The sequence below is a fragment of the Somniosus microcephalus genome, chromosome 29 (assembly GCF_052327205.1).
Source record: "Somniosus microcephalus isolate GS21.2 chromosome 29, FLI_Smic_1.0, whole genome shotgun sequence".
NCBI lineage: Eukaryota > Metazoa > Chordata > Chondrichthyes > Squaliformes > Somniosidae > Somniosus > Somniosus microcephalus.
This window is the reverse complement of record NC_141015.1, coordinates 9813499-9833309: the sequence shown is the minus strand read 5'-3', so window position 1 is coordinate 9833309 and position 19811 is coordinate 9813499. Positions and strand designations below refer to the sequence as shown.

Below are 19811 nucleotides of genomic sequence, written 5' to 3'. Positions count from 1 at the left end.
TGTGATACAGTGACACAAATTACACTAATGCACCATTGCATTGTGATGACATCACTGAGACAGCGGTAATGTTCCTGCTACCCACTGACTAAGGTGGTACCATTTTAATCCATTTTCTCTCTTCCGCCTCCGTCGTGTCCCCCCCCCCCCCCCCCGCTTTCCTGTAGTTACTGATGCTTGCTGGGCCCAGTTTCATAGCTGCTGACAGCCCTCCTGTATATAATTTAAAAAACTAATAGGACACTGGGATTTATGACCAAAACTGAAGTTATGCTAGGCGTGTACAATGCACTAGTCAGGCAACACTTAGTGCTGTCTTCAATTTTGGTCATCACACAAGAATATATATTGGAAAAGATACATAGAAGAACAAGAGATCTGGTTCCAAGTGTAAAACGATGAGCTATGCAGAAAGATTAGAGAAACTTGAGCTTTACAAAGAAGATGGTTAAAGCGGAGACCTCCGTGCAGTCTAGAAAATATAAAATGGTATGAAATAAATGTTACTTCAAAGTAAGCCAAGAAAGTAAGGAAATTAGTGAAGAATAAATGTTAAACAGGTATCTGAAGGGCCTTCTTCACTCTGAGAAGTATTTGGAGTGACCAGCCAGGCAGGGTAGTGGAAACTAAAATGTCAGTTTGGAATGCAGTTGGATGTCTGTAGTGGGATATTTAGGGTGCTAGCTTCATGAGCTAAATTACCTTTTCTCATCTCTGACTTTGCTTATATGTTTATATATGTGAACCTAGACGGTAAATGATAGCAAGACATTAACTGCGGCAGGCCTCTTGTCCTCACATGACAATACTCTCCAGCAGGGTTCCCCGGATAACTATCAGGAGCAGGAACTCTGGCTGGCTTTTTGTCCCTTTTCCCTTGTCTGGAGGTGTTAAGCCAAATTGCACCTCAGCTTACTGCCTTAGCCGAGATCTGGAACTTTCGGGTTAGTTAGCACAGAAGAGAGTGTCCTTGAGGAAACTGAAGAGCACATGCTTGGTATGTTGCCATATCATCCTTCCTGTAATAAGAGGCTTCTATTACTACTGTGAAACTGAGGCACGAAAGCTGTCCTTTGCTTCTACTCTAATTACTTCTATATTTGAACAGCACCACTTGTTGCACACTATCTTAAATAGAGTTTATGTAACTTCTGGGAATCACTGGACACAATGGTGTTATTTTGTAAAGGGAATTGCAAGCATTCGTGAGCAGTTTCTGTGATTTAACTCCGTTCAGATGCTAGTCTCTGATGCTGCTTATGCTTGTAATTCGACCATTTCCATTGCTGCTCCCATTGTTGACAACTACTAAGCTACGACCTAAAATTTAGAGTCAACATTTCCTGTCACGCACAGAAATAAGGGAAACTAAATATTCAGTTTATCCCCCTTGCTGCAGTTACTGATTTACATTGAAAATAATCTTATAGGGCAGCGTTGTCCAATACGTTAGCTGCTAGCCACATGTGGCTCATTGCCAATCCAGATGTGACTAATTGCATTTCTGATTAAGTAAAACATGAGTAATAGACACAGTTGGGCATGTGATCTCAATATTCATATGGCGTATGCATGTGCACTTGAACCTTTTCTGCATTGTTGGTAATATAAGCTGAAAAGCAGTGTGTGGGCTAAAAATTGAGTAGCGCCCCAATTGAGGTGCTAACTTCGTTAGCGCCCCTGAAAAATTAGTGCCCCTGCGCCGGAAATTGAGTGCTTGCGCCCCAAGAGGGAAGCGGGGCGCTACTGGAAGCGCTCCGCATCCATCTTGGGTCGCTGCGAGTGAATATCGTGGCGCAACGTGCCGCAGCGCCACGCGTCGCACCACAGTATTGCAGGCCTTCCTCCCCTTAAAGGGGAGGGGCCTTGTGCAGTGCGATCTGGGGCCCAGCTGGGCTCCCGGGGATCGGGAGTGCAGACAAAAGAGCCCGGCGAGAAGTGCCGGGCTCTTGGGAGTGCAGCCGGCACTCTGCGGGGTGGGGGGTGCTCAGGAGGCCGGGGACGGGAGCGCAGGCAGGTGCTGGCAGGCGGCCAGCAACAAAAATTGCCGCCCCACACCTCGCCTTTAAATTGCGCCTCCCCGGCCGCAGGTACGCCACCCTGACCCTGTCGGACATAGCGTCCGGCGGTAAATCAGGGGGCGCTCCCGAAGATCGGGGCGGGGCGCTGCACACACCAATGACATCATCGCCAACGGCGCAGCGCTACCGGTTAGTGCCACCACTAACCTCCCGCTGAATTTTGCGGGAGGCGTGGGCAGTGCCGCACCCGGGCGCTAGTTGGTTTGCGCAACCAACTGAATTTTCCCCCCTGTGTTTTTTGATTGTTGAGTGTTTTATATCCTTAGTTACTGAATGGTGGTAGATATTTGTTAAGTAAATTACACTTGCCTGTACTGTGTGTGTAAGGGGTGTCGCCATAGGCACACCTGTGGCTGGTCAGCAGTTTATATTAACACTGTTAGAGAGGTATGCAAGACATGAAAAGGCACATGCTACTTCAAGGGATTGAAAGGGAAGTTCAACATGTCAAGGAGATCTTAGTGCAAAGAATGATCAAAGCATGACACTGGTCTTTCAGATAGGGTACTGGAGGTGGAAACCTTAGATTTACTGAAGAAACCACTTGAAGAAGTGCTGGGGAAGTGGAAGAATTTTTGGATGGATGAGCCAAGATGGGCTGAATAGCCTCCCTCATCTGTATTTATCTTGCGATCTGTGGGCTGCCCCACTTGGTTCTTCCCTGACCTCAACATCACACCCCTCCCCTTTCCTTCAGCCAGTTTCATAACCATTCCCAAACTTTACCCTGAATTGCTATGACTTCCAGCAATCTCCCATGAGGAACTTTATCAATAGCTTTTTGGGAATCTAAGTACACTGAATCATATAGTTTCCATTGCCCATTTGGGATGTTACTGAAAAGTCAAGCAGGTTAGTCAGACAGGGTCTTCCCTTTGTGAAGCTGTGTTAGCTGTTATAAAGAAAGAAAAACTTCCATTTATATAGTGCTTTTCATGACCTTCGTATAGTTAGTCACTGCTGCAATGTAGGATATGTGGCAGCCAGTTTGCGCACAGCAAAGTCCCACAACCAGCAATGTGATAATAACCAGAGAAGTTCCATGGGACAAGAACAGGTTGAAATGATGGGTCTACCAGGGCAGTCCTGTTTGTGGATCTTGGGAAGGAGGTAGAAGCAGGCTGTGCGGGGTTGGAGGACTATGAGGCTGAAGGCCGTAGAAGGAAGATCTCCAGAGGAGATGAGGTCAGTGACAATCTGGGAAATGATGGTTTGATGTTCAGTGGTGAGGTTATGGTCCAGGGGGAGGTAGGAAGAGGTGTCTGAAAGTTGGCGTTCAGCCTCTGCAAGGTAGAGGTCGGTTCGCCAAACAAGAACAGCGCCACCCTTGTCAGCAGGTTTAATGCCAGTGTTGGGGTAGGACTGAGAGAATGGAGTGCTGCAAGTTCAGAGAAAAGTCATTTATTGGCTGCAAAGCCCTTTGATTTGTCTTTGGGCTGTGAAAGGTCCTGTGTAAATACAGGTTCTTTCTTTCTCTTTGTATAGATCAGTTGTTTGAAACTCCCATTCTCGTCCAAGCTATTAACTAATTATTTTTCTGCATAACTGTCAAATAAGTATGTAACAAAAATGTAAAGTTATTAAAGCAGTGTGAACACTGATCATGTAACCGATTTCAATTCTGAATTTGTGCTTTTTATCTTTAAACAGGCAGAAGATGGATAAAGCAGATGTTTATTGGGGCATTCCTGATCCCAGCCATGGTGTGCGGAACTGCATTCTTCATAAACTTCATTGCAATCTATTATCATGCATCACGAGCTATTCCTTTTGGAACAATGGTAAGCACGTCAGCACTGAACACAAGCGATAAATGGTAACAGGTCAAGGCCAAGTCTTCACAAAGATAAGTATAAATGAGGGAAGCCATTCAGCTCGTCCTTCCATAGAAAATTGTTCCGCCCTCCCCCCGCACCATATTCGCAGCCTTCTGAATAATTTCAAAGGTTTCGCCTACACTAACTACCCTTGAAGTTCTTTTTAAGTATTGAACGCTCTTCGTGTGCGGACGTCCTCCTTGACATTTAGGTGGAGCTTGACTTTTACCAGTTTAACCCAATGTCCCTGTTCACATAGTATTTTATATATCTCTAAAAGGTCTCCTACCATTCAAATATTTTAAAGCTGAAGATTCGAGACGTTTGCTAGTCTGCACTCAAATGGCGTCCTCTAACACTCAGGATTGTCCTTGTAACTTGTTGGCTCGGTTTCTAAAATTGAAAGGCGCACTCAGTGGCTTGACCGGAGAACTGTAAAGTTTTAGCAAGGTAGCCTTCGTTTCATCTGCTGATTTGGCGGTATAGGGCAGCATTCCTTTAGCTTTAATAATTGATGTTCTGCATTAATTGGCTATGTCAGTTGTTCGTCTACTATCATTCCCAGATCATTCCGCCTCTCTCCCTAGCTAGTTCAATACCATTCGATGCATGTGTTTCCTATTCTTTCTTCCAATGTTTAATACCTTGCATTTGTACATACTAAATTTCATTTGCCATCGTTCTGTTTTATCAGACTCAACCACCATAACCTAGCTAAGTATTGTTTGCCAGTTGGATCAAATTGCATTTTGTTTCTGAATCCACGTTGTTTTAACAGTAAGGGGGCCCAGCACCGATCTCTTTGGGGCTCTGCTCAGCACATCTCCCCTAACTAGTGCCTGCTGCTTCCTTTCTTTCCACCTTTTTTACTTATCCACTTCTGGGTTTTCACCATGGATACCATTGCCTTGAGATTTGACAATACTCATCACTTCTTTTATGTAAAGCTTTATCAGAAGGTTTCTGACTGTCTAAATACACTGAAAGGAAGAAGAACTTACATTTATATGGTGCTTTGCACAACCTCAGGACATCTCAAAGCACTTTACGGCCAATGAATTCCTTTGACAATGTAGTCATTGTTATTTTGTAGGCATACATTGCTGTTTTTTGGTCCTTGGCTGCTATGAGATGAATGGCCAATTAACCTGATTTGATGGTGTTGTTTGCGAGATGAATGTTGTCCGGGACACCAAAAGGCCTCCCCTTGCTCTTCTTTCAGTAACGCTGTTTGTATCTTTTACGTCCATCTGAGCTGGCAGACAGTTTGGTTTAATGTCTCATCGGAAAGATGGCACCTCCAACAATGCAGCATTCCCTCAGTACTGCACTGAAGTGTCAGGCTAAATTATATGCTCCTGGGATAGGGCTTGAACCCACAACCGCCTGACTCTGAGGTGAGAGTGCTACCACTGAGCCACAGCTGACGCATGTCGAGGAGCTTCCCATTGTCAACTTAGGTTGTCATTTCTTCAAAGTAGAGTCAATAAGGTTAATGAGACAGGATCATCTCCGGAAACCATCTTGGCTGCCATGTATTAGTTTATTTTCATTCAAGTCATCCTTTAGTTTGCTCCCAATGACACATTTTGTTATTTTGCCAAGTTATTGATAGAAGACTAATGGGTCTGTAGCACGATAGCAAAATACTGCGGATGCTGGAAATCCGAAATAACAACAGAAAATGCTGGAAAAACTCAGTACCCGGTCTGTAGTACCCGGGTTTGCTGTCTTGCCATCTTGAAAATGGTTAGCGTGTTGCTTTTTTTTCCAATCCCTAACCCTTTGTACATTAACTCTCTCCTGATGACCATCAGCACTTTAGATTTATCTGTAAGCTCACTTTTTTTCTGTGCTTTGAACCTGTCTAGGACCTCCCATCCCAGTGATGTTGAAATAGTTAAATTTAATTGAAGAAAGTCCTATGTTGGGTTGCATGTTTTTGAGTCTTTGGTAAATATTGGAATATGTATTTAGTTAGTATATATGTTCATTATTATTTTTACATCATTCTCCATTTTATGTCTTAATCCTTACAGGATCTTATTACTTCTCTGACCCTTTTAATACTGGAAGATTTTCTTGCTGTTGCGTTTGGCTTCTGCCATTTCTAATTCCCTCTTTACTCCTCTGATTACCTTTTTCTTCAAGGTCCCAGTGTTCTTGGGATTCCGGCACCCTTTTCCCTACTTTTTCTATTTCACATTGCATTGTTTGTTTAGTCTGCACTTGCTGGTCCCTGGTGTTTATCTTCCATTCTCGGCCGTCTGTCTTTAAAGCTGATCCTGGGCCTGGGCCGAGTTTTTCTTGAATACTAGCCACTATTGATCCATTAAAGCTCTTCACATAATCACTTAAAGGTAGTTCTGACGAAGGGTCTTCGACCTGAAACGTTAACTCTGTTTCTCTCTCCACGGATGCTGCCCTGGCCTGCTGAGATTTTCCAGCGTTTTCTGTTATTTCGGATTTCCAGCATCCGCAGTATTTTGCTATCATTTTTATCACTTAAAGGTAACCTTTTTAAAGCTGCTCATTGATTTGCAGTATTCATTGTTCTTAAATCACGTCAAATGTAATCACTCTCTGGTTGCTGTTGCCCAGGGGTACAGCGTTCCATTTCCAAAGTATGTGGGTATGTATTACTGAGTAGAGGTGCGAATTGCCCCTTGTGACCTCTGTGTTACACTAACTAGTTAAGTTTTGCTATTCCACTTTATATTGGGTTGTTTAAAATGCCCCATTAGTAAAAGACTCTTCTGTTTGCATATACCTTCCTTATCTCTTCATAGAGCAGCTTGTCCTATTTATTTTAACCTGATAGTAATAGCAACCCCTTGGCACTACATTCTTTCAGTTGGATAGCTCGTTGGAAAGCCTATCCCATATCATTGGGGCTACTTTGTTTATCTCTGATCTAGATAACTGCATCAACTCTCTTCCTGTCAAATCTGCCCTCCTTGAGTACTATAAACCCTTGTCTGTTGTACTTGTGTCAATCGGCAGAGATTAGCTATGTTTGAAATATCTACTGCACCAGAATTTTCAATTGCCACCACAGTCTCAAGCCATCCTATTCTAGTTGCCGGTTGCATTTGTTTATGTTCACCTTAATACAAGCTCTGTTTTCCACCTGTGGCTGCTGATTATAGTCTGTTGAATCCCGCCTTTCTCCCTGGGTAACTCTGTCCTCTTGCGACATCCAGTAGTATATTGAGGGTTGTCACTTTTCCAGTTTTTGACAGACTGTTAGGTTTTTGGATGGGCAAATGTTTAAAGGTTGGAAGTGATTGATTTTGCACAGGTTAAAGCACAATGGTCTTCAAGAATACTTTGCATTATAATCACAGAAAGCCCACAGTGCAGATAGAGGCCATTTCGGCCCATCGAGCCTGCACCGACACATATCCCACCCGATTCCTGTAACCCCTACACCAACACATATCCCACCCTATCCCCGTAACCCCATGTATTTAATCCCCCTAACACTAAGGGTCAATTTATCATAGCCAATCAACCTAACCCGCACATCTTTGGACTGTGGGAGGAAACCGGAGCACCCGGAGGAAACCCACGCAAACACGGGGAGAATGTGCAAACTCCACACAGACAGTCGCCCGAGGCCAGATTCGAACCCGGGTCCCTGGTGCTGTGAGGCAACAGTGCTAACCACTATGCCACCGTGTCTGCAGTTTGCACCAATTATCTGAATTCTGAGCATTCAGTCCGTTTACTTGGGGGTACTGGCAGTGAGGCTGATGTTCAGAAGCATGTCCTAGGAGAACGTAGATACTCCTCAGTTCCTGAGACAGTCCTCAATTGGTGATTACCTTTCTGAATCATGTAGAGCAATACAAATTGTCATAGTCGGTTTCATAACTATTTCTAGGACATTTGGCTCAGGCACGCTTTGCAGTGTGGAGTGGATATTCGGGTTGTTGCGCTGCAAAACTTGACTGGTTCTGACTTTTTCTAACCTGATGAAATTGGTATTAATGGTTTGCTGCTTATATTCTTTTGGTATTTGGATAATGAGCTAGTAACTTAATCTAATCTAGTTTTTTGTGGACTTCAATTAATGTGATCAGCCATTACTTTTCTGTTTAGTTCAGTAATTCTCGAAAGTCTTTCCACCACCCCTCTCAATGTACGTTTCGAGCTGTGACAGCAGGAGGCTGACGCAGCTAAGTGAATGGTCTCAGTTTTAGAGATGATGAAATCCATGATCTCCTTGCACCTGGCTGAAGTAGGAGGTTGCAGGAGATAGGTTGTTATGGAGAAGGGTGAGGATGATCCTGGAGTAGCAAGAGGAGTTTGCAGCACAGATGAAGTGGCAATAGTGCTTGAGGTATGGTCCAGCCTACAGCATTCACACTTGAAGTTGTAAAGATGGTGTTGTGCCATGGGGCGCAGTGGAGACTGAGGGAGCTGGTGGTGATAAGGGTGTCAGAAGCAGAGACAAGGCAGCAGTTCAGCAAATCAACAGATGATCTGGCAGTTAGAGGACCAGAAGATGGGTTTTGGGGGTTGGGGTGCTGGGGGTACGGAGACCATGAAAGTAAGGCAGAAGGGGGTTAGGGGTGCTAAGGAAAATATTTATGGTGTTCTTGTGCATCAGGTCGTTACTAGAGTGCAAAGGACTAGTGGACTTAATTTGACTGATTCCCCTTGAGTGCTCTGCTCACAAAGCTTCCCACCCCACCAAAATGCTTCCAGACATCAGCCTCCTCCTGCTCTGTGCTTCCAAACCGCTCTCGCCCCGCTGCAAGTATGGACCAGACCACACTGATCCCGTCTTCTTAGAGCCTAACATTGTCTCATCCTGGCCTGTGCAATCACTCCTAGTTCTAGCTCCCAACCTCTGCTCCCCCCACCCCTCCCCAGAGTTAAGAGCGAAGTATTTAGTACATCAATGAAGGAGAATGCGTGTGAGCCACACACGGCACATAAAGGAGAGAGAAAAGACTGGTGGAGAGTACCACTTGCTGCCTCCTCAAGTGTCCTGCTGCTCACTGCTACGTTCTTGAGTGCCACCTCTGTGTCGCCGCTCCCCTGAACTGCCTCTGGATGGCGTCTGTGCACTGCCTTTTTAATGAATGACCATTCCTCGCTCTATGCAGGTGGGCAGAGGACATTGAGTTGGGTAATTGAATTAACTGAGGACCTCGAATTGAGATCCCTTTCCCCTTTTCTGTTCACTCCTTAAGCTCCGCTCTTTTCCTGTGGGCTGCTTGTGTGTTTTTGAAGTGAACCGCATGTCGGCTGTTCCATTTGCCGGGACTGGCATGACCTTCCAATCCGTAAAATGGACTGGCGGCATTATTTTAAATGGTTACATTAGTCAAAATAAAACTCTGAAGCTTCCTTTTGAGTTCTTTTTAAATAAGGAGTTGGGGAATCCTGCAGCTTTTATGTACTGGGGAGAGGAAGAGAGGAAAAAACCTGAGAGGCCAGGGCTGTTTTTTTTTAAAAAGACCAAATGGCCTGACTTTTCCTGTGTTTAAAATGGCAAGAAAGGCTGAGCACGACTCCTGGCAAACAAATAGCTGAATCTTTCCCTGCCTACAACTGTCTACAGCAAGAGATCATTCCTTTATAAGGAAGCACTTACTGTCTGAAAGCTGGCCTCAGTGATCAACAGGAATAGACTTTTTGGCTCCAAAAAGCCTTTGATTTCAACCTGCAATTTCATCATTCATTTGTAGTTTGGCTGTTTTATCCATAGTCAGCATGGATCCAGGCGTTTGGTACCATGCAGTCTACCAAGAACAATGGTGGGCTCCAAGTGTTTTAGTAAGTTAATAGTAAAAGCAAGGCCCATATTGTGAACCTGGAATACAAGATAAGCCACGTTCCCTTGGATTGCTTTGATCAGGGGTAACAGCAGTCACGTTACCCATGGCTTTTCACATAGCGCAGAATTAAAAATAAGGTGCAGACAAAGTAGTGGTCAGATTAAGACTGAAAAAGAGAAGAAATAATAAGACTAGGGTAGTAAGGGAGGTTAAGAAACAACTCTCGTAAATTCACTAACCAGTTCTCGAGGTGTGGAGATGCCGGTGTTGGACTGGGGTGGACAAATGTAAGAAATCACACAACACCAGGTTATAGTCCAACAGCTTTATTTGAAATCACAAGCTTTCGGAGCGCTGCTCCTTCGTCAGGTGCTTCACCTGACGAAGGAGCAGCGCTCCGAAAGCTTGTGATTTCAAATAAAGCTGTTGGACTATAACCTGGTGTTGTGTGATTTCTTACAGCTCTCGAGGTGTAAGAAATATGTAAATTCCTAAGTAACCTAGTACATCACACCGCAAAGGAGCCAGATCACTAGAGAGGAGGATTCACCTCTGATCCAACAGTGCGGCCACTCCCAGAGCAGGTTGGTTTTAAGCCTATCGATTAATGTTGTAGGGTTCAATAGAAAGCATACAATCACTGAGTTACATTACTGAACAAACTGAAGAGCCTACTGATAGCATAATCCTCTAAGATGTTATACTTGGCAGAATCCCAGCAAAGCCTGTGAGATTGTCATTCTGAACTGAGTGCTGTTACATTAAGTTAAATGGATCCCAGTTCAGGCTGTACTACAAGTTTGAGGCTGAGCGAAGCTATTTTATGAGCCACAGCTGCATTATGATCTGAGTCGCAAGTTAAGAGTTAGGAAACTAAAGTGCAGTAGTACTAGACATATAACAGTGTTGCCTTTCTTTTCTTATCTCTGGTAAGCCAAGAGTTAAGTGGTTTCAACCTGGTAGAATATTTTCTTAATTCATATTCACTTTGGCTTAATGTACGAGAACCCAAAGTGACCTAAATATAGCATTGTATATGGAACCTTAGACTTCAAAGATAAATCTCCGTATTTTTCCCTGATCAGGTATGACGTATTATCAGGATTTTCCAGCTAACTGTCAATATCTTAATGGGTTCTGGTCGTACATTTGAATGTTCCCATCTTAATGGATCCATGATGCCCCATTAAAAGTTCCTACAATGTACAAAGAAATTCAGGATAACCTTGGTTGGTGGAAGTTCTCTACCAATAATCACCTCTTTCTGGATTGACCTGATTCTTATAAGTACTCTGCTACGGCACTGGCAGTCACCCATTAGCTGCTTACAGTGGTTTTAGATCCGATTCACACCAGTCAAGGTTCACAATTTATCAAAATATTTCAGTGGTGCAGTATAAACATGTGCAGTAAAGTTGAATTGACTTTTAAGACACTTTTTTTCTCCTCTCAAAGGTTGCTGTGTGCTGCATCTGTTTTTTTGTTATCCTCCCACTGAACTTGGTGGGGACTATTCTTGGGAGAAATATGTCAGGCCAGCCCAACTTTCCTTGCCGTGTCAATGCAGTACCACGTCCAATTCCAGAGAAGAAATGGTGAGTAGATATGAAGAATAGTGTTATTAACTATTTGTTCAGTCATGCATTGTTTGGTTTTAAGAATAAAATGTTAAAATTATTTTGTCATGTTATTTAAACCCTGTTAAAACTGCAATCTTTACAAACAACAGCATTTAGCTGCATGAGAGAGCTCCGAGTTGGATAAAACTGTGCTGCAGGCTCCAGTACCCTTTGTATTTGTTGAAATGACATTGGACTCCTTGAAACCTGCTTCCCAGTGTCATTAGCTGTGCTGTTCAGAGTCAACCTCATGCACTCCAGTAGAATGTAGTCACACCAAGCTGTCACTTGTGGGCCAGTCTGGTGCAGACAGCATGTGGAGGCACTTAAGGTATTGATGGAAGCTAACTGGAAGAATACATTCTCCAGCTTTTCAATAGCTTACCTACCTTCGTCTTTCTCATTTTTATGAATGTCCTTGAGACCTGATGTACAGAGCTCCCTCACTCCCCATTCGGACCTGATATTTTGTGTGTTCAAACATTGCTGTTGTATTAACTTGGTTTCTGCGTTGCCTACTCTGGTTTAGAACTAGGGTGTAGTTCAGAGCAAGGTCTGCATGTAACTGAGGTATGGGAGACCACCTCACCAGGACAGTTTCTGTATGGTGGCAGAATCACTATCCCAAGTATTTTTTCTGTTTTGAACTTGCTGTTGAATATGGAGGTTGACCGATGAAGACCATACATAACAGCAACTTGCATTTATATAGCACCTTTGATGTAGGAAAACATTCCAAGGCACTTCACAGGAACATTATCAAACAAAATTTGACACCGAGCCATGAGATATTTAGGACAGGTGACCAAAAGCTTGGTGAAAGAGGTAGGTTTTAAGGAGTGTCTTGTACGATGAGAGCGATGCGGAGAGGTTTAGGGAGAGAATTTCGGAGCTTAGGGCCTAGGCAACTGAAGGCAATGTAGGTCAGTGAGCACAGGGGTGATGGGTGAACGGGACTGGGTGTGAGTTAGGACACGGGGCAGTGAGCACAGGGGGTGATGGGTGAACGGGACTGGGTGTGAGTTAGGACACGGGGCAGTGAGCACAGGGGGTGATGGGTGAACAGGACTGGGTGCGAGTTAGGACACGGGGCAGTGAGCACAGGGGGTGATGGGTGAATGGGACTTGGTGCGAGTTAGGACACGGGGCAGTGAGCACAGGGGGTGATGGGTGAATGGGACTGGGTGTGAGTTAGGACACGGGGCAGTGAGCACAGGGGGTGATGGGTGAATGGGACTTGGTGCGAGTTAGGACACGGGGCAGTGAGCACAGGGGTGATGGGTGAATGGGACTTGGTGCGAGTTAGGACACGGGGCAGTGAGCACAGGGGGTGATGGGTGAATGGGACTTGGTGCGAGTTAGGACACGGGGCAGTGAGCACAGGGGTGATGGGTGAACGGGACTGGGTGTGAGTTAGGACACGGGTCAGTGAGCACAGGGGGTGATGGGTGAACGGGACTGGGTGTGAGTTAGGACACGGGGCAGTGAGCACAGGGGGCGATGGGTGAACGGGACTGGGTGTGAGTTAGGACACGGGGCAGTGAGCACGGGGGCGATGGGTGAACGGGGCTTGGTGTTAGTTAGGACACGGGGCAGTGAGCACAGGGGTGATGGGTGAACGGGACTTGGTGCAAGTTAGGACACGGGTCAGTGAGCACGGGGTGATGGGTGAAAGGGACTTGGGGCGAGTTAGGACACTGGGCAGTGAGCACAGGGGTGATAGGTGAACGGGACTGGGTGCGAGTTAGGATTCGGGCAGCTGAGTTTTGGATGAGCTCAAGTTTATGAAGAGTGCAGGGTGGGCGGCCAGCCAGTAAAGCATTGGATTAGTCGAGTCTAGAGGTAACAAAAGCATTGATGAGGGTTTCAGCAGCAGATGAGACGGGCAATGTTACGGAGGTGGAAGTAGGCGGCCTTGGTGATGGAGAGGATATGGGGTCGCAAGCTCAGCTCCGGGTCAAATAGGACTCCAAGGCTGCGAACGGTCTGGTTCAACCTCAGACAGATGCTAGGGAGAGGGACGGAGTCGGTGCCCAGGGAACGGAGTTTTGTGGCGGTGACTGAAGGCAGTGGCTTTGGTCTTCCCAATATTTAGTTGGAGGAAATTTCTGCTCATCCAATACTGGATGTCAGACAAGGAGCGTGACACATATGGGGCAGTGAATAGTTCGAGAGAGATGGTGGTGAGGTAATGCTGGGTGTTGTCGGCGTTCATGTAGAACCTGGTGTGTTTTTGGATGATGTCACCGAGTGGCAGTATGTAGATGAGAAATAGGAGAGGGCCAAGGACAGATCCTTGGGGGACACCAGAGGTAACGATGCCAGAGCGGGAAGAGAAGCCATTGTAGGTGATAATCTGACTACGACTGAATAGATAGGAATGGAACCAGGCACGGTAGCCCCACCCAGCTGGACAATGGTGGAGGATGGCGTGGTTAACTGTGTCAAAGGCTGAAAACGGGTCAAGAAGGATGAGGAGGGATAGATTACCACAGTCACATAGGATGTCATTTGTGACTAAGGGCCATTTGAGTGCAATGCCAGGGCAGAAGCCTGATGGGAGGTACATAAGTAAGTAACCCAAACTGTTTGCACTGTCTCATTGACTGAGGCTATATGATTGACTCTTCCACCATCCAAGCAAAACTACTTGTATTGTCACAAGTAATAGAAAAGTAGGAAATCAATTGAAAGGAAACTGATCAGTTGTACAAACCTAATTGACTACTATACACATTATCAATAACTACAAACTGACTTTCCTATTGCTATAGAATAGACATGGGTCAGGTAACTGCATTGTGTAGTATAGGTCGTGGGTTTTGTAAAAAAAACTATTGGAAATACACGGCTGGTCTGTCAACGTGTAGCTAGAAGGTGTCAACTGAAGATCGTGGGTTCAAGTCCCACTCCAGAGACTTGAGCACATAAGCCAGGCTGACACTCCCAGTGCAGTACTGAGGGAGTGCTGCACTGTCGGCGGTGACTCCTTTCGACTGAGACGTAATAGATCCCACGGCACTATTGGAAGAAGAACAGGGCGCTCTCCCGGTGTCCTGGCTGATGGTTATCCCTCAACCAACACCAGTGAAACATATTATCTGGTCATTATCACATTGCTGTTTGTGGGAGCTTGCTGTAAATAAATTGACTGCCGCAATTCCCTACATTACAACAGCGACTACTTTTTAAAGAGTACTTCATTGACTAAAGCACTTTGGGATGTTCTGAGGTTGTGAAAGGCGCTATATAAATGCTAGTTCTTTCATTTCTAGAAAAGATTGGTTGGTGTTTGAATATAGACCCTTCTGAAATACTGGTGCGAGCACCTTTGAGACTGAATCATTTTATTTTATCCTTGAGATGTGGACAAGACTGCAGTTATTGTTGATAGTGTTTTTACTACTGACTGGCTTGCCAGGCCACTCCAGAGGGTGTTAAGAGACAATTTATCAAATTCAGTTTCACAATTTGCCATGACTTGAACTCACGACCCCTGGCTTGCTCATTCAGAACCATAACCACTAAACTACCATACCCTTTAAAATAAGAGAGGATGGAGAACTACAGGTCGAAGCCAAGAGTCCAGAGTATGAACTGTCACAATGTAGTTAATGGGGTTAACAGTTCAGGAATATTTTTCACATGAAAGAAGCTTGAAAGAGGTGAAGAGTTGCTGGGTGATGGAGAGATTATCTCGAGCACGGAAAATGAGAGGATTAAACTAGCTCCAAAATGGAAGAGAATGAAAAGAAAGGTGGAATAAGAAATGGGTTGGAAATTCGGGAAGTTTAACAACTTCAGACCTATCCATCTTCCCCATTTTTTTGCCTGACTTATTCTTCTTCTTCCCCATTCTATAAAAGATTTGCTAATGTAGTTCCAGCTTTCACACAACTGTGGGAAGTGCTAGTGTCCATTTTGCTGCCAATCCTTACCAGCATTCAACAGGGTGCTTTAAGCTAGTAATTTAACCTTTTTAATGCACCTTGTGTAAATACAATGCTGCGTGAGCTGTGGAATACCATGTTTATCCAGCTTTACATGAGCGCTCTCTCAGGGGGAGTAAAAAGACGATTCACAATTGCCTTCGGTGGGGTGAAAATAAGGCTTTTTCCTCTGTTGGAAGGGTAGGAGTTGTAACCTTTTGACCTCACTGGGCAGAGGAAGCTAGCTCACAGAATCAAATAAAATCCTCTCCGCAGTTGGAATCGCTTTGGGAAAATACCGGCTCAACAGATGATGCTTTCTACTTGTGGCACTAAGTTGGCAGTTGCTAATTTGGTTCTTGTGTTGCAGGTTCATGGAGCCAGCTGTTATCGTGTGCCTGGGTGGAATCCTCCCCTTCGGTTCGATTTTCATTGAGATGTAAGTATCTTTTTACTGTTGTACTATGGGGTGTCGATTGTACCTCCGCTAAGGTTCATTGCATGGCGTAGTTCACGGCTCAATTCATAATTTATATTGCTGCTACATAATATACTCACAGATCACAAACCCCACAGTGCAGATAGAGGCCATTTCGGCCCATCGAGCCTGCACCGACACATATCCCACCCGATCCCCGTAACCCCTACACCAACACATATCCCACCCTATCCCCGTAACCCCACGTATTTAATCCCCCTAACACTAAGGGTCAATTTATCATAGCCAATCAAACTAACCCGCACATCTTTGGACTGTGGGAGGAAACCGGAGCACCCGGAGGAAACCCACGCAAACACGGGGAGAATGTGCAAACTCCACACAGACAGTCACCCGAGGCCGGATTCGAACCCGGGTCCCTGGTGCTGTGAGGCAACAGTGCTAACCACTATGCCACCGTGCTATGGAATGTTCTATTCATACACTTGATCGGCATTAATGCTTAAAATAGAGCAGCTCCAGAAAGGAAGCTGGAGGCTGGGTTACTATTTTTTTAAAGTAATGAAGTCACTAGCTGCTTAGGTCAAAATAATTTTTAGAGAAGAAAAACATCAGTATAGATTTAAACAAAAGCAAATTACTGCGGATGCTGGAAATCTGAAATAAAAACAGAAAATGCTGGAAGTACTCAGCAAGTCAGGCAGCATCAGTTCTGATGAAAGGTCATTGAGCTGAAACGTTAACTCTGTTTCTCTCGCCATAGATGCTACCTGACCTGCTGAGTATTTCCAGCATTTTCTGTTTTTGAGCCACATTTTAAACCCTGTTTTAAATATATTTGAGCGAAGTCTGAAAAGTATTGGTGTCTAATTGAGACTGGTCATCTGTAATGTGTTGTTGGGTCTTAGTGCACTGCAGGAAACATCACACTAAAGTCAATGTGTTTCATACTCGTGTGATAATTCACTTCATTCATCACCATTCGCAACTCCTCAGATAATGAAGCAGTCCATGCCCGCATTCAACAAGACCTGGACAACATTCAGGCTTGGGCTGATAAGTGGCAGGTAACATTCACGCCACACAAGTGCCAGGCAATGACTACCTCCAAAAAGCGAGCATCTAACCACCGCCCCTTGACATTCAACAGCATTAGTATCGCTGAACCTCCCAACATCAATATCCTGGGGGGTCACCATTGACCAGAAACTTAACTGGACCAGCCACATAAATACCGTGGCAACAAGAGCAGGTCAGAGGCTGGGTATTCTGCGGCGAGTGTCTCACCTCCTGACTCCCCAAAGCCTTTCCACCATCTACAAGGCACAAGTCAGGAGAGTGATGGAATACGCTCCACTTGCCTGGATGAGTGCAGCTCCAACAACACTCAAGAAGCTCGACACCACCCAGGACAAAGCAGCCCGCTTGATTGGCACCTCATCCACCACCTTAAACATTCACTCCCTCCACCACCGGCGTACCATGGCTGCAGTGTGTACCATCTACAAGATGCACTGCAGCAACTCGCCAAGGCTTCTTCAGCAGCACCTCCCAAACCCGCGACCTCTTCCACCTAGAAGGACAAGGGCAGCAGGCGCATGGGAACACCACCACCTCCAAGTTCCCCTCCCAGTCACACACCATCCTGACTTGGAAGTATAATGCCGATCCTTCATCGTCGCTGGGTCAAAATCCTGGCACTCCCTCCCTAACAGCACTGTGGGAGCACCTTCACCACACGGACTGCAGCGGTTCAAGAAGGCGGCTCACCACCACCTTCCCGAGGGCAATTGGGGATGGGCAATAAATGCTGGCCTTGCCAGTGACGCCCACATCCCGTGAACGAATAAAAATTACCAGGCCCGGTTGTTCCACTTCCACTGGAAGCTTTGACAAGCCAGTAACCACCAGTGTTCTACAGCTCAAAGCTCTTGTCCATAAGCAACCCAGGTTTAAGTGTGCTTTTTACAATTCAAGTGGATATGTGAAAATTTCATGCAACCATCTTTACTGAAATAATTTAATGTTGACTGCAGTAGTGAAATTTAATATAGAAGCATTTGGGAAAAGGGTAAAACTCCGGATACTGTTTGGTTACTTGGAGGTCAAACTGTTTTATACCCTTTTTATTTAAACTTGTGTGCAACCTGGATTCAGCCTTGGGTGACAGTTTTAAGTCAAATCCAGTTCTTGAAGTCGTTTGACTGCAGTAATTCTCATTCCACCTTTTTGAAATTGGGCACTTCTATCTAGGAATCGTCCCTACTTTATGCCTGAACTTGTGCTTCAGTGATCAAAGAAAGGAAGCAGCCAGATCCTAACTAGAAGTGGAGTGAACTGGATGCAGTTGGAACTATTTTGCTTTGTGAAAATTGGACTTAAAAAAAAAAAAACGCCACATATTTCCAGTATCCTCCTTCCTTTTCTGAAGTTGCTGACTCTTGCTGGGATTTAGTTCTAACGCCACTGCTTAAGTCCTCTGGTACCTCACCCAAGTGACCATTCTTGAAGTGCTGGCTAGTTATTTGGCCATGGTGGGCATCACAGCCAACACCAATCCTGTTTCCAGCAGAAGTCACTGGATAGCAACCAGCAGCGAGACCCCTGGAGCAATATTCCCTTCCCTCACTCGAGCTCAGTTGCTGTTCTGCCAGCATGTGTGGACGTGTTTACTGTATGCAAATCTTCTGTTTCTGTTCCATCTTCCTTCACCACTAAAAGTGTTTCTCACTTTACAAATTACCACAGTGACTGGAAATGATTCTTCTGCAGTTAATTTTTAAGTTGACCCCCCCAACACTCTGTTTATTGCTGGAAAAGATTTGGATACACCAGTCAATTTGTGTATTTGAAACTTTGTAAAGTCTGAAATTGTGCTTAGGAGATGGTTTATTCTCAGCCATTCTAATCTAGTATAAGAAACCAGTTTTAAATCCGACTCTTATAGTGAAATAGTGGGATGCAGCATTGTGTTTCAGTGAAGCATAAGAGTGGATGTGTAAAAAATATATATATATTCTATCTGTCTATGTATATATTTTTGTCCATCCAAACCACCGTTGTCTGATAATTTTGGACTGCATGACACTAGAGTGAAGTACTGATGGGTACAGGTCTGTCGATGGTGAGGGCAGTGAGCAATTTGGGATGGTTGTACGAAAAATGTATCGCACAATATTAAAGGGTATTGTTTTAAGTATCATGTATTGGTAGCAATACTCTAAATGAATCGCAGCAGGGGCATGAATCAGCTTTGTGTGTCCCATTGTGGAAAGTAAGTAGAAACCCAGGTGTCTCATTTAATCTATATTATGGAGTGGGAGGGAGGATTCGTGTGTGAAATTGTACAGTATTGCCATTAAAATGAATTGTTTGATTAGTGTTTAATTGAAAAAGAACATTCATTTTGAGAGTTTTTCTCTCCATCTTTAGGTACTTCATCTTCACTTCTTTTTGGGCTTACAAGATTTATTATGTATATGGCTTCATGATGCTTGTCCTGGTTATTCTCTGCATCGTGACTGTCTGTGTGACCATTGTCTGCACTTATTTTCTGCTCAATGCTGAGGACTACAGGTGGTAAGTTGAAGAACTCCTGTCCATCTGTTTGAACGTTGGTGAAGGTTTCTTCCGCTCGAGTCTGAAACCTATTCCAATGCAAAAGTGAATCCTGCCACTAAAGTAAGCCAGGCTCGCAGAAAAAACTGATTACGTCTTATTTTCTGATGGGCACAGTTTCATGAATACCAGATGGCCTCCGATACCTTGTCCAATCGGCCATTCTTCATGTGGGAACCTAAACCATGCATTTCAGAAGGCTTTATAACCATGAAGAGCTTTGTAGCTGAGCCTCATCTTGTGCTCACCTCACATGCAGCAAGACATGCTCGATAACACCGGAATGGGAACCCTAGCCTTGTTCATGGAATGCCCAGTTCCTCAAATATAGTTAACCAATCTCAACCTGTGATAATGTGGAAGTAGTTTTACTTTTTTGTGTCGAGTGCCCTGCTAGAAGCTTAAAATATGTATTTAACAGATCGTTTTAATATAATGATCAGAGGTGCTGACATTGCATTAGTTTGTCTAAAAGCCTGACATTTGGTATGATAAACATGTTGGATTTCTTTGGCT

General features: G+C 44.7%; 1 protein-coding gene across 1 annotated transcript in view; it reads left to right on the top strand.

Annotated features, from left to right (window-relative positions):
- tm9sf3 (transmembrane 9 superfamily member 3) overlaps positions 1 to 19811 on the top strand; it is a 118881-nt gene that overhangs the window by 80715 nt on the left and 18355 nt on the right. Inside the window, exons 9-12 of the mRNA XM_085970143.1 lie at positions 3732 to 3862; positions 11146 to 11285; positions 15609 to 15677; positions 19110 to 19256. Of these exons, the coding sequence (XP_085826269.1) occupies positions 3732 to 3862; positions 11146 to 11285; positions 15609 to 15677; positions 19110 to 19256 (487 nt within the window). The remainder of the gene's footprint in view (positions 1 to 3731; positions 3863 to 11145; positions 11286 to 15608; positions 15678 to 19109; positions 19257 to 19811) is intronic.